At 43.2% G+C, this 26360-nt stretch overlaps 1 protein-coding gene across 3 annotated transcripts in view; it reads right to left on the bottom strand.

Moving 5' to 3' along the window:
- The window catches only part of ERBB4 (erb-b2 receptor tyrosine kinase 4), a 2224949-nt gene that overhangs the window by 734827 nt on the left and 1463762 nt on the right, over nucleotides 1–26360 (bottom strand). For all 3 annotated transcript variants that reach the window (XM_085648582.1, XM_085648584.1, XM_085648585.1), the window contains exon 4: nucleotides 24042–24176. In XM_085648582.1, the coding sequence (XP_085504708.1) occupies nucleotides 24042–24176 (135 nt within the window). The remainder of the gene's footprint in view (nucleotides 1–24041; nucleotides 24177–26360) is intronic.

The following is a 26360-nucleotide window of genomic DNA, read 5'->3' as shown; positions in this document are numbered from 1 at the left end:
TCCCTAATTGTAATGATGGTGACAGTGGCCTGATTGGCCCAGTGATTTATGTAATCCCTGTAAAGTTGTGACAAGTGCTAGTGGCACAGTGTTATATGTGATTGTGTTCTAATGTGTTTTTATGGATAATACAGAGGCTATTTTTATATAACCTTGTGTGGATTTCCTCTTGTGGTGTGCCTAGTGTGTCGCTGCTGTGTGAGTGTGTTGAGCAAACGCTTTACACATCGCCTCTGGGATAAGCCTGACTGATCTGCCAAGCTACCAAGGGGGTGAGCAGGGGTTATCTTCAGCGTGCAACTCCCTTGCCCTGACTAGAGTGGGGGTTTCTGCCTAGCTTAGACGCATGCCGTAGCCAACCAGAAACCCCATTTCTGACAACCCTGATGAGGCTACTTGGACCTCTGATTGCAGCAGGTCTTGGGTAACCTATCAGAGTGTGTGTTTGGAAAGGTGCTGGATGAAGTATATCCTGTGTGGAATAGCTGATTGAGGTTTAGAGACGTATTCCAAACATGGTGCAGCTTCACGTTTCCTGCATGAAGTCCATTGCCACCACGCTTTCGTGAGATTTTTATTTATTTAATGCTTTCAGATCTTAGGTTTCTGGTGGGTTAAATAGAGTACAAACGAATGGCTTGTATGTGTTTTTTATTGATAAGCGAAATTTAAACTACACCGTTGTAATCACTTAATTTTAGCAATTTGACGCTATGCTTGGTACGTGAAATTCCTGAAATGACACAACTTTGCGTAATCAGGTGCCATTTGTGGTAGAAATTTACAGTGAATTGTGCCATTCGCTGTAAAAATGTACTGGAAATGCACATGAACAACAGGAATCGAGCGGCTCCTGTTCATGGTGCTTCTAATTAATTGCATTCTTGTGCCAAAATGGACATACGGTTGTATTTCACACAAAAAGAAAACAAAATGACAGATTTGTATTTCACATAATTATGTGTATTTTGCTGTAATTTTGTGTAATTACATGAAAGCAAAGTTTGTGAATTTCTCACACACCTGGAAACTTGGTAAAGGCTGTTATAAACATGTCCGTTAGCTGTACAATTAGGTTCTGGGGTGATATAGGTTTTAAAAGATATTTTCTGGCATCTCAATTCCACCTCCGTGGAAGTGGTTCCAAGGTTTTGCACTCCACACTGCCTGGGGTGGCTGGTACTGGGGGGCGGGCGTTGAAAAAGAACAAAAAAATCACTTACCTCTGCATGCCGCAGTCTCTCCTCTGTCGTCTCTCTTACAGGAGGCACCCAGGCTCTCCTAAGCCAATCACGGCGCTGCTGTCAACAGCATGACAGCAGCGTTGTGGTTGGTGTTAGCGCCCTGATTCGGCATTCAGACAGGAACTGCGAACCTGTGCATGATCTCCACCCAGACTGTAGATTATACAGCCCAGTGGAGAACACACTAAGTGCAAATGACTGTTTGGCTGACCCAAGACGGCTGGCCAAATTGTCATGCGCACTTAAGGGCACATATTTCCTCCCCCTGCTGGCTGTGACAACAGCCAAGCCACACCCCCCCCTAAACTGGATTCAACACGGAAGAATAAAATGATAGTAACAACGTGTTATTATCATTTATTTTCTTTTTTCCACTGCTGAAAAGCAGTAGGGCAATGCTCCTCTGCCTTTGCGGAGGAGCCGCCGCTGCTCGCTGCCTAAGAAAACTTAGGATGAGTTTCTTCAGATTTATTGAACCTCCCTTTCCAAATTTCTGTGGACACACCAGAAATCCATGGACCACTCGCGGCAGAGTTGGCGGATGCTGAAGCCAATGTACAGGATAACGATGATAAATCGCTTCCTCTGCCTTTCGTCCACATGAGCAATGATCCTCTTGACAGTGAAGAAGTCACCTGGTTAATTTCCTTGACCTTCTCCTTGGACAGCCGCCCACAGAGTCTCAAGCAATCACCATGCAGGGACCATGGCCAGCAGCTCCTACTGGAGCGTATGGCTCTGTCAAAAATATATAGTGCCCTATATATCAGAAGCCACTCTCCCCGGAGATGACAAATTCTCGTGTGACCAAGATTCTGTATTTCAGACCTCCATGGCTGAGTGAGAGACAAATCTTCCGCCTATTATGATTACCTCTTTTTATTCTCAGGTGTGTGGCTGGCGCGGCGGCTGGCAGGGCCTCAAAACATGTGGATTATCATTTATCCACGATTCTAGCAGTTGCTTCTTTCATGGACAGTTCCTGAGGCAGAGTGCATTTTGGATTGATGTCTTTCATTATAAGAGGAGCACGTTTGCTTGTGCTCTCTCCCTTTGGCTGTCGTGATGTTGCTTTTTGGGACGGTGTGCGCATTTATAGAAGATTGGAGCTAAAAAAGGGCTCTAATGGCTGGGAGGAAGCTATGACCAGCCTGCAGATTCTGTGGTGGTGGGAATGGGACACGGATGGGGTAGCGTAGGTTACGTTCGGAGATTCAGGACAAGTATGGCAAGGCAGGAGGTCATTTCTCGATTGATGTCCCTGCGCAATGGGTCTTAGAAGTAGTTGGATATGGCGGAGGGTGTAGATTTTCAAGCAGAGGTTGGAGCCTCAAGGAAATCTTCTGTCAGGCTCTTACAGGCATTCCCCAGCAACCCAATAAAGTTGCCACATGGAGGAAGCATAATCCTAATTTACACTTGCTTTTAGGTTCATACCATTATTCAAAATGATGCAGACACTAACACTGATCACATATGTCAGTATCTTTCCTGAAATGGCTTGCACGTGGCAGGCCTGTAAGTGCAGTGGTGGTCTAGTGTTTGGTGAACGTTAGGTGGGCTGTAGTGCTCCGTTATGTTTTGGACAGGAAAGGCTGCATACATCCAAGTAGTGTGGCGCTTGGCTTATCTATATGGGGTTCTGATGTTAAAAGGAGTGCATTGCACCTAATGCACTATGGCGATTCGATGATAATGATTTGTGGCAGTCTTGTTCAGAAGCGGATTATTGGGTAGGCCCAGGCAAAATGTATGTTATGCCAGCATAATCTAGTGTGATTTTGTGAATTTCACATTACGCCCCTTATGTAAAATTCCTAAAATTATACCATTATGCCACATAGCATAATTACGCCATGTTTGTGGCAACATTTTATCACTGAAGCCCCAGAACAACACAAATGACCAGGACACAAACCTCTATTGTTAGCTGTGCTTATATTTTCTATTGGAATTGTTTTGTGAAAAACGTGTCATTGCATTTAAAATGGCTTCAAGGGTGCATTTCATGCTAAAATATAGTACTAAGTGCTGCTATGTATTTTATGGACTTTCACATGCCTATCTGTAATGCTGATGTGGCTGATACCCTGCCGACAAAACAATAAAATAATAAAGTGTGTTAAAAAAAAATGGCTTCAAGGGTGCATTTCATGCTAAAATATAGTACTAAGTGCTGCTATGTATTTTATGGACTTTCACATAATTTTGAGGAATTTCGTATAATTATGCAAAACTCAATACACAAATTTCACACAGTCCTAATATTGGGTTCAGCTAACACTTGGCATTGACTTGTTGAAGTTATGATTTGGAGATATTTAGACTCTAGGTGGTCTACTAGACTTTGATGTTATGACATCTATGCTATTTAATCATCAATGTAATATGCTGAGTGCTATTACCAAAGCAGTTAAATTAAGTCCTTGAAGGCCAGGACAACGTATATTGGTTTGTTGGGGGGTGTTAAATGGGAAGAAGAAAATAACAAAAGAAAGAAGGCAAGAAAATAAAGAAGAAAGGAGGGAAAGAAGGAAGTTCTTAGGAAAAGAAGAAAAGATGGAAAGAAAGATGAAAGAAAGGGAAGGAAAGAGTGTGACAAAGAAAAAAGGAACGAAGGGAGGAAAGAAAGAAAACAGGATAGAAAGAAAATTAATAGAAGAGAAAAAAGATAGAAAGAAAGAAAGCAGAAAGAGCATGAAAGAAGGAAAGAAGAGAAGAAAGCAGGAAATAAAGAAAGAAAAAAGGACAATGGGAAAGAAAGGAAACAACGGAGGGAGAGAGAAAAGAAAATAAAGAAACAAACGAAGAAAGAAAGAAAGAAAGGAAGGAAGAAAGAAAGAAAGAAAGAAATAAAGAAAGAAACAAAGAAAGAAGAAAAAGAAAATGAAAAAGGAAGGTAAAAAGGAAAGAAAAAATATATAATTAAAAGAAGGAAGTAAAGAAAGCAAAGAAAGCAAGAAGGAAGCAAAAAACTAAACAAAGAAGGAGATCAACAAAACAGAAGTGTTAAAAGTGCTGCAAAATAAACATAATAAAGGTTTATTAAAGAACCATCTGTGAAATTGAGTCCAGAATAAACATGTCCTGAAGAATTGTCCTCTAATGAATTCACATGAATAATATTGAAGTTTTCTGTTTGTGTACTGAATGCATAGTAAGACGAGAATAACTTAATACAGAACAGTTTTAAAATTATGCAATTTGTTAAGCTGTTTGTTAGAAAATGGCCCTCTCTGAAGGGTCACCCCAAAAGTTTTGCCTTCCTACTCCTATTTTTCTGACATTCTTTCTGTTAGGACTTTGAGCATTTTACCACTGCTGACAGTGCATGTGCTTCTCCCTTAAACATGGTTACATTTGGTATAGCCACAATTGGGATATTTAATTTATCTGTATGTCCCTAGTAGAGTGCACCACCTGTGCCCAGGGCCTGTTAATTAAATGCTACTAGCGGGCCTACAGCAATGATTGTGCCACCCACATAAGTAGCCCTTTAAACATGTCTCAGGCCTGCCTCTGCAGAGTCTGGTTGTGCAGTTTTACAGCCACTTCGACTTGACATTCAAAACCCTTTGCCAAGCCCTAAAATCCACCTTTTATTAAACATAAGTAACCCTAAGGTAGGCCATAGGTAGAGCATATGGCAGGGTGCTTTGTAAATAAAAGGTAGGGCATGTACTTTTAAGTTTTACACGTCCTGGTAGTGAAAAGCACCCAAGTTCGTTTTTCACTATAGTAAGGCCGACTTGTCTCATAGGCTAATATTGGGATTTTCTGAATACATTTTTGAGCTATAATTCCTGATTAGAAAGGAGTTCCTGGTTCATGTTTTATATTTTTGGAATGGTAATGATAAATCCTCTTCACTGGTAAAGTTGGATTTAACATTACTGTTTTCGAAATGCCACTTTTAGAAAGTGGATATTTCTCTGCTCGTACATATCTGTGTGCCAGCAGCCTGTCTAAAATACACATCTGGGGTGGTGACAGCTTCACTTTGTGCGTTCCCTCTAGACAGCCACAAACACAGAAAGGTTAGGTGTTTCTGTGTGCCCATCTGCATTCTCATGGCTCATCCTGGGCAGGATAGGAGGGAGGAGGGGACACTTACATCTGAATAGGCAGTGTCCTGTCCCCACCCAAAGGCTTATCATCCCCTACAGTTAGTCTGGAGCCAGGGCTGGGAAGAAAGGGCTTCTGTGCACTCAAAGAACCTTTTGTAATGTCACCCACACTTCACAAGCACAACTGCGTATAAGTACTGGATATTTGACCCCCACAAAATCAGACATTTCTGGACATGTAAAGAACCTATGTCAGAAGAACTGCTGTGCTGCTACAAGGACAGGCACTCTGCTTGACTGCTGATCTAGAAGACCAACCTGCTTTTCTGCTGTGCTGCCCCGCTGCCTGGTGCTCTCTGACCCTGCTGAGGGAAGAGCTGGACTCTGCCCTGCAACCAAAGTGATCTCCAACTGCCAACTGGCTTGCCTCCTGTCGCTTGAGACTCAGGGCTCTCAAAGTCTCTAAACCTGCTTCTGTGCCTGGCTCACTGGATGTGGCCCCAGATACTTGCACCAAAACACTTGATGCATCTCGAGTCTGCTGGGAGCAGAACTGGTGCAATGACCCTGTTGCGGGAGTAAAATCGGCGAAGCGCACTCGGAACCAACAAATCACCTCCAGAAATATTCACAATGGCACCGCGCATCGCCACCACAGCAGTGTGAAGAGTTCAATGCATCCCCTCGATTACGCTGAGAAATTCGGCGCATCGCATCGGAACCAACGCCTCTTGGCTTCGGCACTATGGTTTTCAAAACAGAACATCAACCCCACTGTGGAATCGACATCGATACATCGCTCACTTCACCCAGCAACTCGCTTTTGCGACCAGGATCAAGGTGCTCTGTACATTAGGCCTGCATAGCTCCTGCACCCGGCATGCGCTCCATTGTGGTAGGCCTTAACTATTGACTTTGTCCCTGTACAGCGTGACCAGATAACCCCCAGGGGCACTTATTGCTTTTAAGTCCTAGAAAGACTTTTATTATTCAAAGATTCATATCTCGACTTCTACTTATTGGATTTGTATCACCTTCGTCTTGATTTATTGACAAAATTATTGTCTATTTTTCTATCCTGTGTGGAGTATTTTTGTGGTGGTATCATTGTGTTACTGTGTGTTGCGTTGCACAAATATTTTCTGCATTGACTCATTAGCCTGACTTCTCTGGGCCAAACTACCAGAGGGTGAGCACAGGTAATCTTTAATGTGTATCTGACTTTCCCTGACTAGGCTTGTGATTCCTGCTTGGACAGGGTACATACTTTTGACAACCAGAAACCCAATGTCTAACATTTTGAAATACCAGCAGTGCGATAAACAAAGGACACTTCAAAAGGAATTTACAACAGCATTGGCAGAAGACAGGAACTGAGATATTGTGGAATATGACCTGTGCTCACCTCTGGTAAAAACGGCCTGCTTTCACCTTAAGCTGTAAACACAAAGGCAACACTAAAGTTATAATTATAAAGTAAAAACAAAAACACTGGCACTGAAGGGAACTACTTTGTGTGAGGATGTTCTCATTGTGAAAGAGCAAAATGCAGTCACTCAAATATAGTGAAGTTAATCAGTGGCTGAAGTAGGCTGACCCAGTTACCCAAGCTGTATGCTGTAGTGGACAGAAGCAAAAAGTGAATGACACAACAACAGATAATGGAGATGGCTGAAAGCCCCTTTTAGTAAGTATAAAATAGAAATAATACTAGTAAAATCAAAAGGTCATGGCTAAAGCCAGACCTAAAAAATGCATCCAACCATAGTGGTGGACTGGGTGCTGTTGGTGAGCGATCAAGTGCAATACTAAACACATAAAAAATTGTATGACGTTTCTAATTTGGGATTATGCTGTTCAGTGTACCAGAGCATGCATGGATTATTTTAGGGTTGAATACTTATAAGAACAGAAAGAGGACAAAGAGTTGGGAGACAGGGACCTTTCTTTAGTAACTAACTTAGTGTCATTCCATGCAGCACAACTTTACTGATAATGTAACTTTGTTGGGAGTTGTTAGACAAACAACCACAATTTATGCCTCAAATTCATTCAGGGAAAGAATTGTAATGCAACCTACTGTGATTGCAAAGGGGACGGTGTTAAATGCTCAGAGTGTTTGCACTGCAATCAGAAACAGGTCTCCTGCTATCTAATTTGTGGCAGTGGTTGGGACCAGCACTCATTTTTCAGTACACAACTAGGGTTTCGTGCTCAAACTTTGACCCAGAGCAAGAGAGAGCAAATCAGACAAGGGAGGAAAAATGAGAGAGAGAAAGCTAACTAAACAGTGAGAAAGGGAAAAGTAGGAATGAAGAAGAAAAAGCCGGGGCACGATAAAGATACATAAGGTGGGGGGTGGTAGAAGTAGGAGGCAAGAGGTGGAGTCAACTCTAGGCACCCTTGGTATGTGGCAGCCCTGGCATTCAGTAACCCAGCATCTGACCGTGCGGATGGCTGGCTAATAAATACTTTTGTTTCTTTTTTTGATTTACAAATTAAGCACTGGGTTCGTTTAATTTCAGTTTCTTCAAAATAAACAGTGTCAGCCTCTGAGAAACGACAGCCTAAGTCATGCTGCTTGATGATGCTCTGTGAGTTCAAAATGTCCTGGTCTGACCTGCTGGAAGTTTCACATAATGTGCATGTTCGGTGCATATGCTCATGCCTCTGTTCATCTTGGTGCGGAGAATTAGATGTTTATTGTAAACCGACTTCGTGGTCTTCATTTTATCACCCTCAGAATGATGAAAGACTGCGTGGACCTGCCGTGATTCAAGCCTGTGACTGTGCAATCAAACACAGAATCATTCTTAAACAGCTCATCCTATGAAAACAATGTAAGGTGATCTGGTCTGTCTATGAATTTAGGGGATGTTGAGGTGGCCTCAGCCACAGAGGAGGGAGGTGGTCTTCTTGATTGACTCATAGGTTGCAATCATGGGACACGGATACTCACTGAAAACATCAACACGCATGGTGGTGTTCACGCTGTCAGGTGAGAGCTGGACTTGAAGGTGAGGCAAAGCAATTTTGCCTGTTCGATTTTCCAGCTAGTAAAATCAAGTCCAAGTGGGGGGCATCTCACCCTCGTATACAGCTAGGCCCCTAAAAGTCACCTATAGGATTAAAAAAGGCCTCCCTCAAAAAAAGACACAGTCAAACCTAAACCTACCTTATTTTGGCAACGGTGACTTACGGCGCCCTACAGGAAATTTGAGGCCATTTTATTTTCCACATTCTCAGTTCCTCTGTTAAATTAGGCATCCAGGTTGACATGGACAATTGACATCCTTTTATTAAGCTGCTCTCTAATACTCTTTTGAGGACTTTATTAACATAAGACATCACCTATTTAGCTGACCAACTACAAGTTATGCGTGCAATGGAGGCTTGACCATTCAAAGTCTAGCACGGGTCACTTCACCTTTCTCCTAGCCCGGCAGCATCAGGAACCGCGGCTATCACGGCAGCTCCATCTCAAGGAACTTGTACCTCCGAGCCTTCATGCCGTTCAGCGTCATCAATGACAGTGGGCGTGAAGGTGCCATGTATCCAACATGGAGTCTTTTATTGGTGTAGGTTCTATTTTAGAATTGACGATGTATTGAACTCTCAACCAATCATAGCACAAAGACCACCCAATACCCTCCTTACTAATAAGCAGTAGAGTCAATTGCCCCTCGCAAGATCTTGTGCCAAAACTGAACGGTAAACAAAAAGAACACCTTAAAATATGGCTGTTTATAAATCTTTCACTCTGGACTATATTTTTTAATCTCTTCTCTTTCCCCAGCCATACTCTTTCATAGCGCCTAGCGGGCACCCTGTCGCCCAAGTCATTCATATGAACGTGAAAACATATATGTAGCTACGCAAGCATCTTTCTTCTTCTAAGATGTCTGTAAGCAGTATCATATCGCTCTACTTTGCTACAAGAAAGACTGCAAATTCTTTTTTTAAGATAGAAAGCGAATGCTTTAACTCGCGGAGCGTGCGCTGCCGAAATGAAGTAAATTAGCGCGGTAAACAGGGATGCGGCGTGTTGATGGCAGCGTTTGTTTTCCTCTTTAGAAGCAATATGCTTCCCACTGGGCTAACGGATGGATTTTTGATTGTTGAATAATCTCCCCTAAAGTGTGTAATCAGTGCGGCGGGTCTCATTTGGGGAGAGGTCTGCTTTCAGCGACACGGGAGCGCTCGCCGAATTACTGCTGAGTTACATTTGTGTCACGTCACGCTCGCCCTGTTCGCGCTCATTGTCACGTGCCCACGCTTCCCGCCAGCAGGCTCTGCTGAAGAAAATAGCTGGGATTTTGTATTTTTATTTCGGCGTTTTGTTAAGCTACACAGAAGGTGCCGGCGTTACAGGGCCTGTGGCGTCAAAGAGCGGCGCTGTTTTAAGGGAATCGGCCTACTATCAAAATACGCGACTTAAGCCTGCCGTCAAGAGTGACGCCATGCCGATAATACTCTCCAATCTGCGTTATTGTTTGAGCTTTTTATTTATGTTATATGCGAGTAGGCACATAAGCACGCAGTATTCCGCAGGGTAAGAGTGCGCCCCCACAACTTCAGCCTTATTTTGAGGTGTGATTTTTAGACACTGGACTGCAGAGGCCTGTGTAAATGATGTAGGTACACATATGTCTTCCATTACTTTATACCTACCATGGGCAAATCGTTTGCCTTGAGCTATGCCTTATGCTTTTCCACTTCAAAAGCATTTCAGCCGAATCTCAACCACAAGCCGAAAAAGCGAAAATCTAGATAGAGAAAGCAACAAAGAGCTGTACACAACAAGCACTGGCAGCAACAATAGGTCTCGTCTATGTGGCCTATTGACATTGCCAATCGGTCTGTGTGACTTATTGGCTTTGCCAATGTTATGCAGCATTGGTAAAAAGTAAAATGCCCTTAAAAAGGCACATAAACAGGATTTGCTACTGGCGGTGGCATCATTCCCTACACTGCATGCATGATGAAATGTGCATGCATGAGGACACATGAACGTGCAATGATCAGAGGTCAAAGTGGATGGGATCAGTTGGGCATGACGTGCCCATACTATTAAAATTTACCAAAAGTAGTTCCCCACCTTTTTCCCGACACATGAAGTGCCTTAGCGGAAGTGGAAAAGAGGGCGCCTCCTGTGCTGTACGACGGGAGAGGGACAGAAAGCTAAACAAAAGACAACTTTTTGCCAAGATGCCTTTTACCTACACAAAATGTAAATGTGTGCAATTGGTTAATCTGCAAATGTAAAGGCTGCTTGAAAGCTGGTATTGGCTTTAACTGGTGGAGCCACTCGGAGCTTCCGGATGACAAGGATGCATTCTTTGTGAAAAGTATTGTAAGGGTGCTGCCAGCTTAGCTATACAGGGCATGCTTTTAATGGACAATTATAAAAAACGTTTGCACTAGGTACAGTCTACAGAGTACTCAAATCTATATTTTGAAAGCACTTTTTAAAATCTTAAACATAATTCCTTTGCTCATTTTGTGGCAGCCTATTTTATAATGTGTTTAATGCAAGTTTAAAATAATTACTTACATATTTACAGTGCTTTCTGTCTCAGACTGGGACCATGTGGCACTAAAAACACATACATCAATAGGTGCTACTACACCAACAGAGATTCAGTTTTGTGACTCTCTGGTTACACACACACACTTCTGCAGTGATGACATTAACCAATAGTGGTTTCATAATGTAAAATTTCCAACGGATTAGTTTAACGTGCATTTATTTTTCAGTTTGTGTGCGCTATTTTATACAGAGTTACCCGTAGGTGAAGGAGCAACAACATAGTTATAGAATATTTTGCTCTTTTTAGGCACACCTTTCACCCCGGCCCCATGCTCACTGACTACTGCCACTATTGCACTCCATACATTTTTTAATGCACTTTGAGTGCATTGTTTATTTACCAATCCAAGATGGCAGCCGTCAATTGAATCAGTACATACAAAATGTAATAATAGTAGTGTGAACATGCTTTTAGTACTGTGCTGCAAATGGCAGATGCTTGGCCCTCCCAAAAATTAAATTATTTAAAAGTTATAGACTGTAAGGTGTTCAGGGAGCAATCGAGGAGAATGTTGGGGGAGTGCTGGAGTGGAGGGGGAAGCATTGGGGAGTGGGCAATGGAGTCTCTTGAGGATGGGCCAATGAAGGCCAGCACCCCCAAAAAAACATAATATAAAACCCAAGGAGAGATGGGGAAACCAATAGATGAGCTTCAGAGGAGGAATGGAGGAACAACACAAAGGAAAAATAGTTCCCTTTTGGAAGCAGTGGAAGGATAAAGATAGCCAATTTAAAAGATGACAAACAAGATATGCTCCAGGGGAGGGACAAACACAAGAAGAGGGAGTCAAGCTATCGAATAAGGAGCAAGCAAATGTGAGTGACAATTACATCAACCAATGGTATGCAATGGGAGAGCTCTAAGTCCACAGTTTTTAGGTCGAGCCTAGAGCAGCTTGACTTTTAGTAAGGGGCTTTTCAAAGTGCTACTCACAAGCATTTCCTGGCATAAAGCTTGCGTGCATTCTCGCGTACACGCCGCCATCTGCCTTTGAATGAATGAATGAAGATGTTCTTATATAGCGCATGGCTACCCGGAGGCATCCCAGCGCTGCGGAGAGAGTCAAGGAGATGATGTACATTACGTAAAAAGCCAGGTCTTAAGTTGTTTTCTGAATGACAAATGATTGGCTTCTTTGCGGATGGAGAGGGGGAGGGTGTTCCAAAGTTTCGGGGCATTGTAGGACAGAAGGCGGCCTCCTGAACGAGCCTTTCTGATTCTAGGGACTGCTGCTAGGTGGAGAAGATCCGAGCGAAGATTTCTTGCGGGTTTGTAGGGTTTAAGAAGATTTTTAATGGCAGGAGGGCCTTTATTATGAAGAATTTTGTGTGCGATGCAGAGGGTCTTGAAATGAATTCTTTTCTGTATAGGGAGCCAATGCAGAGTCTGCAAGGCGGGTTTGGCTGAGCTGCGGCTGTTGATGTCAGTGAGAAGCCTAGCGGCCGAGTTCTGAACAGTCTGAAGTTTGGAGATTACTGCTCCCGGTGCACCCACATAAAGGGAATTGCCAAAGTCCAGCCTGGAGAGGACAAGTGCCTGAACCACAAGTTTTCGAGAGTGGAAGGGCAAGAGGGGAAGTACTTTTCGTAGAGTGCGGAGTATGCCATAACAGGTAGCCGCTGTTTTCCTTGCTTGTGTCATAAAGGTGAGATCTTTGTCTAACCATATGCCCAAGCTTTTTATTTCTTGTTTGGGTAGTGGTGCGGGTCCCATGTCTGTTGGCCAAAATAAGGTGGAATTAAGGCTAGCTTGATTACCCAGCAACATGAGCTCTGTTTTGTCCCCATTGAGCTTGAGATGGGAAAGGCTCATCCAACTATTGATTTCTGTGAGGCATGAACAGAGGTTTGCAGAGGACTGTTCTTCCTGATTCAGAGCCACAATGAGCTGGGTATCGTCTGCATAGGTAACCAGCTGAATTCCAAACGGGGAGACTATCTGAGCTAATGGGGACATATATACATTGAAAAGGGTAGGGCTCAAGGAGGAGCCCTGCGGGACTCCGCATGAGAGAGGAACAGGTTGAGACTGAGTGTTCCCTTCAAATACCTGGAAGGATCTGTCTTCTAGGAAAGATTCCAACCAGGAGAGGGCTTTACCCGTCACTCCCACGTTTCTGAGACGGTGAATTAAGATGTGATGATTCACCGTATCGAAGGCGGCGCTCAGGTCTAAGAGGATGATGGCTGAGGAACCTCCCGCATCTAGAATCTCTTCCTCCGCATAGCTGGCCTAATTACTTTCACTTTTGCAGCCATTGCTGGTTTTGCTCCGTATGAGGTGGAGCGCACGCAGTTCGGGAGCCAATGGCGTATTTTTCCCCAGATCAGATAATAAATGATATACATGCATTTAAAATAAAAGATAGTCGGGAGGAAATTAGGGGGTGCTCCGGTTTAATGGATTTGGCTTTTCGCCAGGGATACATTATCCAGCTCGAGGGGGAAGAACTCGGAGGGGGCAAGAGGCCAAATTCTTACACAGCTACTCTACTAAACGTCTGGATTGTGTGTTCTCCTTTTTCCCTTTATTAGATGTACTTTCTCGCTTGCTCCCACTTTCTCGATCTCTCTAAAAGTCTCAACTTTCTTCTCTCGCACAACCTTTCTGAAGCTGTATCATTGTTTCTCTGAAATTCTCTCACGATAGCAGTGTCTTTCTCTTTATACATATTTGACTAAAACTCTATATCCCTCTTTCTCCCAAACTTTCTTTTCAGTTCTTTGTCTGTCTTGTGCCCTCCCACTCTCTATAGACCTCTCCTCTCCAGCTTTCTCTAACGCGTCCTCGTTATCTTTAACATGGATGTCTCGTACATTCTCAGTTCCTCTAAATGCGTGTCTCTTTCCCAAAAGCTCTTAGTCTAAATTTTTCATTCTTTCTCCTTCTTTTAAACTTCGCTCTCTCTTTCTCTCAGGTATAGTCTCCCTCTTCCAATATTTCTATTTTTCTCCAATCTCTTACTTTATAGGTCTCTTATAATCAGCAGTCAATATTTCTCCAGTAGCCACAACGTTATCTCCCTACATATAGTTTCTGATCTCGCCACCGTTGTTTTGATCACTCTTTCTTCTCTCGTCCTCCATGTTTCTTTCCTCACACCCCCCTCTTTACTTCCTCCCTTTTTCCTCTGTGCCAGCTTTTTGTCTCTCTTTTTTTCTCGTTCCTATTATCTCATTTTATCTTTTCTCTTCGCTCTTTTTCTCTTCCTCCTCTGCATGTGACTTACCTTTTGTCTTTATCTTTTTTATCACTTTCTTTCTTTCCTTTTCGTACTTTCTAGTTCTCCCTCCTCTTGATATCCATCCCCTTCTCCTTTTCTCTTTCCTCTTTTATTTCCTGTCTTTTTCATTTGTCTCCCTTTCATGTATTTATTTCCCTCTTTCTTTCGTCTTCTCTCCTTTTTCTCCTGCCTTTTTTTTTCTTTCATTTCTCCTTCCTCTTTTTTTTCTCCTCCTTCATCTGCCTCTCAGTTCTCTTGACTGTTTTCTGTCTCTCTTTGTGTTTTTCCTACTATCTTTTCTCGTCCATCCACATCTTTCTCTTTCCTCTGTCTCACTGCTGTCTCGTTTCTTTATCTATCTTTCAGGTTTCTCTTTTTTCTTCTCTTTATTTTCTTTCTCTCGTTCCTCATCTCTTTCCCTTCTTACTCTTCCTTTCCTCACTCTCTTCATCTTTCTACTTTCGCTAGGTTTCTCTTTGCTTTTACCAATATTGGTTTCTTTTAATCATGTTTTCATTTTCTTCGTTGATCAGGCACACTTGTCTACAGTTCTTTCTTTATATGGTTCCTCTTTTTGTCACCGCAGTTGTATCCTTCAATCTCCCAATTTTTTGTCACTTTCTTTTAAATTTGTAACTCCGTGAATTTAAACAATATTTATAAGGTGCATCCTTTTGCATCTTTTTCCTTGCCCTGCCTAAAGCGAACTGTTCGCTAAACAGGAAATCTCCTGACATTAAATTCTGTGATGCTGGCACAAATCCTCAGCTTTTATGAAGACCTATCCCCAAAACATCTTCGTTAAATTTTCAGGAGTCTGGATTCCTCATGGGAACATACAGCCAATAATATGTCAATTGGCTGTATGTCTTAGTGCTTGCAATACTCTGGGTGGTTTGCTCGTGGATGGTAGACCAAAACCGGATTAATGGTGTACAGTTGTGTGAGATATGTCGCTCTGGAAGACTTGCCTACTATGTCCATGGCTTAATGGTAAGCCACACTTAGATATCTTAACGGTACCTTGTACTGTGGTGGTTTTGAGACTGCATGGTGCGGGCAAATCTAAAATGTGTTTGTTACAGTGTTAGACTGTTTGTTGCCCTCTGTGATACGTCAGTTATTTGAGCTTGCTGGCAAGTGTGTGGATTGTGAACTGGCATGTATAAAGTACAAACATAGCCAAACGTACAACAGGGCACGGTAGGGACAAAGCATATTGGTACCTGCTCATCTATGTGTGAAAATAATTAGGTAGTGCAAATGCATTTGAGTAAGGGAGTGGCAATATCCGAAACAAGGTCCAGAATATTTCATACTTGAATGCTAGTAGGAAAACCGATAATTCAGCCTCTATATAAGCTCTGACAAGATACACCAGCTCACAGAATTCCACTGATGTTGAATTGTTCACGTTTTGAACAAAATGATAGCCTTGTATGACTACCATGCCAGCATCAGACACTTTGACCACTTCGTCTGAAAAATCGTATACATTCTAGAGTGGCCTGATTCAGTGGTTCCACCAAATATTGACTCTTAACGTGCAGCTTAGACTGGTCACCAAACTGGTGGTACATGTGTAAGACACTGCTCTGGAAGGCATGTCCTGGTTACCAGCACTCTACGTCACCTCTCTGAAAAATGTGCGTACAGACCATGTGCAATCAGTGGTACTGCCAGTTCTGCGGTTACCTCTGATGGACAAAAGGAAACCGTGTTGTCATTGTGATAGTTCATACCCAAGAGACTATCAGGGTCCTTTACCTGTGCAAGTGCAGTTACTACAGGATCACCATCCACTCCGCCATAGTCTGACGTTCTGCCGATGCCCTTCGCATCCAAAACACACACGCCACATTCTACAAGACGTTCACAATGGATACCTAGATTACTATATAAACTTGCACCACACAATCTTCAGATTAGCTTCACCTCTTCCAAGCAGTGTTTTGTGCCCCCAACTACCCTAGAATGAGGAACTCCACATATTCTGACCCCTTTCTAGAGGATCACTCCTCCAAGCACACAGTGGACCAAAGTGAAGAATACACAAAGGTCTTACCTTGGAACACCTATGCTGCGTCATGTAAACACTCTGAGAGCTGCAAAGCGCTCTTTCTCAGGCCTTTCACTAGGAGGTGGAGGCCCCTCCGTCAAGGATCTGTTCTAATACGCCCACAGGTGCACCCTGTTATGTAATCACTCACCTACAAGCTGGAACGTATGCAGCGAAAAGAGCACTTTACCACACGGGGTATGGCGGCAAAGATCCTCCAACAACAGAGTATCTAGCCTTGAGCAGTCTCGAATAGCCAAGTTTTCACTGTCTTCTAAAACGAAGTTGATTTTCAATAACCTGAATAGAAGAAGCAGAGAATTCAACAGCAGAACACCCTGGAAAGCCAGAGAAGTGCTTATGAGTAGACTTAAGGGAATTTAAGTGAATTAGCCTGACCTGAGGCGGATTCATATGCATTGGTAACTGCTGGAAATATTTCTAGGCTGCTGAGGGCTTCCGTGTGGCCGTGCAGATAGTCTTAAACTCCAACCATAGTTGCTTTTGAGGAAATAGATTCTTGATGCACATACTTGCATGTAAGAGCTGTTTATCGCGGGGCTTCCGGTCAGGAAAACGTCAGTGGAGAAGTGTTGGCCACCATTATATACAATAGCTCTATTGTGTCTCCACTGACAGCAAAGCATGCCTTCTTGAATCCAGTGATACATTTAGTTTAAACAGGCACTGAGAGCTGCCCTAGACTTGTTTCCCGCCTCAAACTGAATGTTTAGTTGTGTATTGTCCGTGCAGAGGTGGAAATCTAGCATGAGAATCTGATTGGTCCCGCTAAGTCTGGCATACCCCCTTGAACAAGAGGGAGGTTATGGCCAATCACTGACGGACCATGCAACTAAGCTTGGCGGCCTAGATTTGCAGCACAATATCCTTGGTGCAACAACATCAGCTGTTGCATGGCTAAGCACTTATAAGGTCCCAAAGGCGAGACCTATTGGCTATGCCAATGCTTGTTATTATGGTCCACAAGATTCTTTCACCTATAGACAGCTAAAGACTGTCTGGTAGGCGAGACCTAAAAAGGGTAGAGAAAGATTCCCAGTTGGAGGTGGCATTTGAGGTAGCTTATATAATTAGGGAAGAGGGGCAGCAGAGGGTGGCAAACTGCCCCACATTTTGCAGGTTAGTCCTGCACTTGTGTCTCCTGTCAAGCTGACTGCACAGAGGCACTGCGGTATCCCAAATGCCCCACATTTTGGTTTCCCGACACTTTCATCCTTCTCATAATACAGTCAACTTTCATCCTTTCTGCCCTTTATGAGCTGCAAAAGAGAGGCCTGTGTGTGCTGGGAGGGAGGAGCTGAAGCACAGGAGGGATCCTGCCCAATGCACATTTAGGTAGAGACACCTGCAGATAAACAGCCCTGAATATGTGAATGAAAATCAGGCTACGTGTCCTGGAACTAAGCCCTTGTGCGTTTATTTATTTCATTATGCCTGTTTCTAAGTACTCACAAATCGTCAGATGAGAGGAACGAGTCACAGAGAGAGTACGATTTGCCCAGAATTAAAGCTAAACACTCTGTTAAAGTAATAGATCCAAGACTGAATCACAGTCCCAAATGCAGGGGCGGCTTCTCCGTAATGGCGGAGGAGCATCGCCCCACTGGTCAGAGCCAGTCAGTAAAAAATAAAATGATAATAAAACAATATTATCATTTTATTTTCCACTTACTGACTGTGCTAGGAAGTCTTGGGCAGGGCGGTACGGGCCATGGCAGAGAGAAGTGATGGGCACTGTAAAGTGACATGTCGGTTTGGCCGGCCAACTTAGGCCAGCCAAACAGACATGCATACTTAGGTTTCTCCAACCCAGCTGCGTTAACAGCCAGGTTAGAGACAAGCCACAGGATTCCTGTGCCTGAGCCAGTGTCAGACCTGCCCACTCAGGCCAATCTCCACTCTGCTCTCATGCTCGTTATAACATTAAAGCAGCGTCTGGATTGGACAGGGAGCCTGTGCTTTGTCCCCCAGTGACTGACGGGAGGAGAGAAGCACAGAGGCGGCTGGCAGCATCAGCGTCAAGACAGGTACATTAAAAAAAAAAATAGTATTCCCCTAACTCCTCCACTTTAGTTTTTTCAGCAGCCACCACTGCCCAAAGGCTAAATGCTTAGCACCATATTGCACTCTGGTGAATATGCCTTGAGAGTAATTGATTTCCTTATTAATAACCATTCCATTTTTAACCACACACTCACAAGTGGCTTCTACATTGATTGTAAATACTACCAATTTTCCAAAATGAAGCAGAGGAATACATTTGAAAAGTGATTGCCCATGAGTGCACACTTTGGCCAAATTTAAATTTAAGGATTAAAAACTATTTCTCCTGGTTCCTCAGTTTCCAACAAGTCCACTAGACCACTACTGGGGTGGTAGTGATTCAAGTGACAAGGACACATCACTACCCTTCCCAGAGAAAAGTAATTATGTTGTGGGTTTCCTGCTCGCATATTACGGAAAATTGTTAAAGCTTGTATTATATGCCAAGTTTTCTAGTTCCATGGCTAAAACGCACCTTCTGGACAACATCTAGTTCTGTCGTCTCCCCACCCCAGTAACTTACCCACCTTCTTAGGGATCCCCTCAAGAGTTTTCAAAGCACTCACTGCTTTTCTTTGGTTCCCGTTGGCATTTGGTAGTTGCTGGGTAGTATCCTTGGTGGATATTGATATTTTCCATTGGTATTTCAAAGTTTAAGACTATTTCATTCCATCTGGATACCAGAGGCGTTCATTTTCTAAACATGTCTGTCACAAGCAGACAAGGCTTACCCAAGGAGATGCATCAGGGGTTGGAACTCAAATGCAGCATGAATAGTAATCAGTCAAAAAGCTCTATCTATGGCTGAGGTAAATCTTAAGGGTGGCCTAATTTAGAGGAAGGGGATTTAGAATGTAACCCCCAAAATATGCTAGATGGCTTAGTCCTCCCACCCTCCAACTAACCGCTTCTGACAAAAGCACTAAGTGTCTCCATGAATATAGTATGTTCCAGCAAGCTCAAAGTGTTCTGCAAAGTGATAATGGAGAGGTGGCCACCCTAGTGCTGCATCTTCACTCCTTGGATTGTGAGGCAAGGGGTGGGGAATCGTTGTTGATGTCGGGGTGAAATTAATCCTGTTTTTGAATAGTCTAACAAAACTTCTATGGGCTGTAATGCAAGCAAAGAAAATTCCCTCATCCCCGATTGAGTAATAAAAGGCAGCTGTAATTTCCAGGGTCTCACCCCATAGACCCTGGTGCCACTGTACATGCTGCACTAATTATCATCCAATTGTGGGAAAGCAAAAAGCCTTTAAAGTTGATAAGTTTTCTACAGAACTTTGCAATGGTTCAAAAAAATCCTTTGTAAAAATACACTCCAACCTGAGACACACTGCATTATAATGCACAATCGTTAATCAAATTGTGTGAACACAGCACATAGACAGTGGTCTATTTAGGATTTTTTAAAACAGACAAGTGTTCATTTAATTCCAAAGCAAGTGTAATATTGAACCCGGGAGGTGGGGGGTGGGGGAGGGGCGATAGATTTGACCTGCTTCTCTGCAGTTGGGGGCATTATTTAACTGGAGTATGCGACTCAAACCTGCAAATTGCACTGAAGTCTTGTAAGGTCATCTCTGGTCATGGTCATGAATATGCTGCAGCTGTGCTGATATAATGAGCCAGGTAGATGGATAAGGGTATTCACTGCTGATAATGTCTGTTCTCTTAGCAAATGGGAAATTCAAAACTGTCTAGAAGGACATTTGCCTTGGGTGTTTACAAAGACAGGAGCGGTTATCTCAGGCAAGAGATTAAATGATAGAGGAAATGTCTTTATTAAGGCCCAGTGTTGGTACTCTCAATATACGCGGGATGGTTTTCAGAAAGATTCAGGGTATCAACAAAAATAGCAATACTATTTCCTACATGTATGTGGTGTGTATCACTTTCCATCCACAGTATCCTGGGGTGTAGCTGTGCCCCTGAAACAAAAGTATGCTTTCCCAACAGAAGCGGTATTAATTTAGTGCAATTGAAAATAAAAATAAAAGGCTGAACCAAAAACCTACATATTTTGACTTCTGATACAGCAGTTGCACACATATCCAAAATAGGTACAGCAACCAAAGTTATTGTCTAATGGGAATAAAGCACAATTTGGGGATTGGGTTGGGTGGGGAAAGGATGAAGTTGATTTGACGGGGGAGGTTGGTTTAAGAAGGGGGTAAGGTTCAAAGATGGGAAATGGTGTGGAAATAGGAGCTGGAGTTTGAGGATAGAAGACTTTGCCAAAACAAAATGGGGTCTGAATGAGAAGGCACAGCTGAGCATAGACTGCAGAGTTTAATGACTGTAAGGCGTATCTGACAAAAGGTACCGGGGTTGAGAAAGCAAAAGCAACCTCATGATCAGAAGTGGGGTTTAGGGTGGGAGGAATCATTCATCTCTAAGTGGGTTTTAGAGAGATCCAGGATTGGAAGTGAAGTTAGGTCGTACAAATTGAGTTTGAAGGATTAGTAGTTTGGGTACATAGCCAGTCACAAGGACATAAAAGGGGTTTCTTGATAGAAACTGACGTTTTAGGACCTCATGTAGGTTTACAGGTCTCTGTGTCTTCAGGATAACCTAGGGCTCCTATGCCAGGAAGAATGTACGATGGGTAGTGTTAGACTTGGCCCTTTTTGGCTAAAGTTCCTTAAACTTTTTGCCTTCCTCCTAGACCTTTTTCTGACATGGTGTTGCTGGCTTAGATGCTTTGGGCACTTTGCCACTGCTGATCGGTGTCAAAGTGCAAGTGCTCCATGTATAAAGTGGTATGGTGATTGGTTGTGCATAATTGGTATGTTTGTCTTACTAGTAAAGTCCCTAGAAAAGTGCACTATGTGTGTCAGGGCTGGTAATGCAAATGCTACTAGTGGGCCTGCAGCACTAATTGTGCCACCCACATAAGTAGCCCTAAAAAGAGATCTCAGGCCTGCCACTGCAGTGCCTGTGCGCAGTTTGTTAACTGCCTTGTTGTCCTGACAAGTGCTTGCTAGGCCTTACCCTTCCCTTTTTTATGCACATCAGACACCCCTATAGTAGGCCCAAGGTACCCCCTGGGCAGGGTGCAGTGTATGTGAAAGGTAGGACATGTACTGAGGTGTGTACCATGTCCTGACAGTGAAATACTGCCAATTTAGTTTTTCACTGTTGCAAGGCCATCTTGCCCATAGGACAGAATGGGGAATGCTGTGTCACATGTTTCCAGCATATCTTCCCATCGGCGTAAGATGAAGAGATGGAGTTTAGTGTGCCTAAACTCATAATTTAATAACACGTCTTTTTGTGAAGATGTTTCTTAAATTGTGTGTTTAGAAACCAGGTTTTTAGAAGTGGCTGGCATCTTGTCCTAACCATCCTGCGTGCCTCTGCCTGGTTGTGGATTGACTGTCTGGGTTTGGATGTGACAGTGTCTGGGGAGGTGTCTTGACACCAGGGAGGAGTAGGTGAGACAGCAACAGGCTGGCCTGCATTTGGTGTGGTGGGAGGAATAGCCCCCCCGGATGTGAATAGGGCTGTGCTTCCACAAAAGGATGGCTCCACCTCCTGTGGAGTGTCTGAGGCCCAGACCCTCACTATCAAAGGAATAGGGTGTGCACTGGCAGGAAGACACCCAGAACTGGTTTGGACCGGCTCAGAGCCACCTGAACACAAAGACTTCAAAGGCACTTAGGGGTATAAATGTGAGAGCTGAACCCCCTGAACTCAAGACTGAACTCAAGACTGAAAAGGCTTGAAACTACTCCGTGATCAAGAGGAACCTCTTCCAAAGAAGAACAGCAGAAGAGACTGAATAGAAGGACTGCCCTTGCTGTGTGTTCTGGGGCTGGCCTGCAGTTTGCTGATTTGACTAAGGAGAGGACAAGGGACTTTGCTGTGTGCTGTGTCCCCCTGCTTGAAACTACTTTGCTGTGTGCTGTGTCCTGAAGTAACTTGTCTCCAAGGGCCCGAGGAGAGCTGGTCCCCTGTTGTGGAAACACAGGAACATCAAAGTTTCCAACCGTGTCTCAGCGATCTCTCTCCTGCTGCACCGCGTTAGATGCGCTGAGTCCCTGAGTGGCCGTACCTGCCCAGCAGTACCGGGGCTGCCCCTTTTAAGTTTACGACAGTTGTCTCTGTTGTTGGGGCCTAGTGGTGCCCGAGCTGACCATGCAGATTGGCTTATAACATTATTCCTTGCATTATGAACTGCATTATTCTTTCATTACCAACTGCATCATTCCTTGCATTTCGAACTGTATTATTCTTGCATTAAGAACTGCATTATTCTTGCATTAAGAACTGCATTATTCTTGCATTACAATCTTGCATTACAAACCGCATTATTCTTGCATCACAAACTGCATTATTCTTGCGTTACGAACTGCATTAGTACTTGCATTAAGGACTGTCTTATTTCTACATTACGAACTGTATAGCATTGTATGAGGACTGCATTAGATCATCGTTAACTGCTCATTAATACCGCAAGAACCTACAAGTGATTGTTGGCCTAATAACCGGCAAAGTGAACTATTACGAATACGCATATGTTGGATTTCTATCGTTTGGTCTCATCGTATTTCTTTTGACAAAGATACCGCTATTCTTTATAAAATCAGTGGGGTGTCCATTTGTGATGTTATCACTGTGTTACTGGGAGTGTGGTTGCAAATACTTTACACATTGCCTTGGAGATAAGCCTGGCTGCTCGTGCCAAGCTACCGGAAAGTGAGCAGGGATTATCTAAGAGTGTGTCCCTCCTTTCCCTGACTAGAAGCAAGGGTCCCTATTTGGACTAAGGTACCTACCTCAGCCATCTAGAGACCCCCAGTTCTAACAGGTAGACACTGACAATATTCCATGGCCAGATGCAAACAGGTGGACTTTAAACAGTAAGTCCCTCTGATTGTAATAATGAGTTCAGATTCTTGTGGTATTATATTTTATTTGGTTTGCTTTCTCTTGTGTTCTGTCATTAATGAACATCAGTTTAATTAGCTTTGCACAACGTGAGCTGAATTTAGGAAATGTTTTATTTCATGGGTAGTAGCACTGTACATTTTCCTAAATGCTATTATAGCTTTAACTCTTAACAAACACTAATCCTTATGTCCGGCCTGGCTTCACATTCAACTCAATGTTTTTTCTTTAGCCAGCACAGCATGAAAAAGTGGCAAAGTGCACATGATGCTCACTCCAAAAAACTGACTCATTGATGGAAAAACACAACATTGAGGAAAATACAACTACGATGCACGAAACAAAGCATTACTTAAATGAAATCTTGGAGAACATACAGAGAGTTCGTTGTTAGGCTCAATATGAAACACGTGCCGTCTGATTATCGAAAGGCCTTTATATATATCAGAAATTATAGTGCATGACAACAAGTCACCCGATTCTGTACAAAAGTAATTCAACCAGGGTTAAGCTGGTCACATAAAAATACATAAGACAATACCATACGAACCTGCACTCATTCATGCAAGCAGAAACACCACAATTGATGCCTCATAATGAAAACTGGGTAAACCCCCACAAGATTCAGGAGAGCACATGGAACCAGTGTGAGGGGTGTTCCAGAACCAAACAATTAAAAGCCTTCTATTTAGGAGTCTGCATGGTAGACAAGACGAACCAGTGACGAACACCGGTGGTTCTACCAGGAAGAGCTGGAGGACCGCTCCAGTGATGGACTCCTGATAAGCCGCATGTAGGATTTCCATCTATGCTCAAAGACTACAATAGACTAAGAAGACATTAAGGCCTCTTGTGAGGTACATTCTTCTAACGGACCCCAATGGTAAACCAAACTACTTACATCCAGCACTGCCGTTGATGGGAACCAGTGTGAAGTTGGACGCCCAAGGGTTGCGGACGATGTCTTGCCAATGAATTGTGTCGGCGTAGCAGAGGAACTTGTTCTGGCCAACATATACACCGCCATTCAGAATTTCTGGGGGGAAAAAAAAAATTCTGCATCAGACTTTGGAAAGAGTTTTCTTGCTATAATGACATGGACTATATTCATTCTATTCATCCTTTTCCTCAAGACCAATAAACTTTTTAGGGTAAGGAGAAAACAAAAATCAGTAAAAAAGTTGCACAGATCAAATTTTTACAGTTTCGGTCCTGGTAAATGGAAATGCAATTTCTTATTTAACTAAAAATACAAAGCACAATTTTGGCGTACGACCTTGAATGTTCAAAGCATGATGCAAGAATCAATCTAGTGATGTTCCCCTTTGAAAGAGTGTGACTGTTATTTAGAAAGCGGAGCATTTTTTAACCATGTAGACCCGGATTATAATTTGAGTGAGGGGGATCCCAGGGTGCTCCCCCAATTATAGCCGACCTGGTGTTCCCGCACTGGCACTCAGAATATCTGGCCAGTTAAATTGTACGAGTCTCAAACTGCAAGCGCGGCACAGAATGCCCCCTCATGTTTCACCCCGGTCTCCTCTGCCCCGATAACCCTCCCTGTCTCCACAGCCTTACTCCAAAAACCTCCATTCCCTGACCCCCATTTGCCACCAGCCCAGAGCAGGTTTACAGGAGTGAGGTATGCATGCCACCAGTACTGTGCAACTTATAAGAGGGGAAGTGGTGTTTTGTTATATATTTCAGCTCTGAAAGGAAACGTCATATTAATCATTTTGAGTGAGCTTTGGATAGTTCAAAGAAAATGTTTAACACAGGAATTAGAGACTTGGAAATTACATGTATCCTTAAAAAATACTGCTTAAACAGAATTGCAAAAAGTGAATACATGGCCAACAGTATTTTGTTAGTGTACTTTAGAAAGGAACTATGTGGAAATAAATGTACTGTGCACCAGCATTCATAATCACACATTCCAACCATAAAAATATGGATCAAGGAAAATAATTTGTTTTGTTTTTTAAGGGGCCTTTGTCTTTGTACCTTTAAACAAAACTCAGGGCCCTCAGAAGGTAGAGTAGGCATTAGACTACAGGTCCAGTGCTTTGTCTGGGCTCCAGCTGTGTGCTGCCAAATCTATTTGCAGAATGTCATGTAATCCTGTCCGGTTTATCCATAGCAGCAAAGAAGGCTTAAGCCACAAGACGGAGCCCGGTACTGACATGTAGGTCCCGCAATAAATTATTGTCCCATCAATGCCCAACAAAACCTCTGACAAGCCAGAAGACAAAAAAAGCAGTTTTTAGAACACATATTCAAGAAGCCAACCCGCACAAACCTTTCTGCCTGTACAGCTTCTTAGCACAGCTTCCATTTTCCCTATGCATTAGTGCACCTCTTACGCTCAGGACTTCCCAGTATGTAATCAACTATATGGAGAAGCGCTGTCCATGAAGCTGGAGCAGCAGCTCTGGCCTTAGAGGTGGTCTAATGGAAGAGAGGTCCTATTCCAAGAAGATCCGAAAGAACCACATCTAGGCCGGGGTTTAGGATATTCACTGAGGATAAGTTTTCATGCAATGCAGAATGGATCCCGCCCCTCTGGGCCACAGTTAGAGGGGTCTGAGTGGCTCAGCCAGAAAATATATTTGCACAGCTTAAGGTTTGGGCCATGAATACACATTATAGGGCACACTTTGGATTGGGAGAATATTTGTACTGCAACTTGTGTCGGTCATTTAACACTTTAAGCAAATGTGAAAGTGAAATAGCAACCTTCTTAAATAGCTTCTTCATCGGTACAGGTCCCGACATTCATAAAAACTAGGGAGCATTTCGCATCTTCTTACTCTCACTTCTAGAGCGCTTCTAATTGGGAAATGAAGATCCTTGTCCTTGGAAACAGACTCCGGGGGCTGCAGACCTAATCCAGGTCGGTACATTTTGATGAGAACCTCCCAAGATTCCCCTTGAAGGGTGTGCTCTCAACAGAGTTCTATTTCCACTGGTAGGGGGTGCAGGAATGCCTGGGGAAATCAGTTCCACGTAAAACATTCTGACCAATGGTGTTGATCAAATCACATTACATCAATATTATTTGGAACAATCCATCTGCATTTACTTAAACTAACAAGACTTCTTACTGAAAGTTGGTTAATAGACGACACATATGTAAAACATTTCTAAAATCTTACCACTGGCCGCTCCCTCACTCATCCATCTGGTCTCCTCCCGTCTGCATAAAATGTACCCTAGTATC

Source organism: Triturus cristatus, chromosome 3_2 (assembly GCF_964204655.1).
Source record: "Triturus cristatus chromosome 3_2, aTriCri1.1, whole genome shotgun sequence".
In the NCBI taxonomy this organism is placed as follows: domain Eukaryota; kingdom Metazoa; phylum Chordata; class Amphibia; order Caudata; family Salamandridae; genus Triturus; species Triturus cristatus.
The sequence above is the reverse complement of the archived record's forward strand: the minus strand, read 5'-3'. Positions and strand labels throughout refer to the sequence as shown.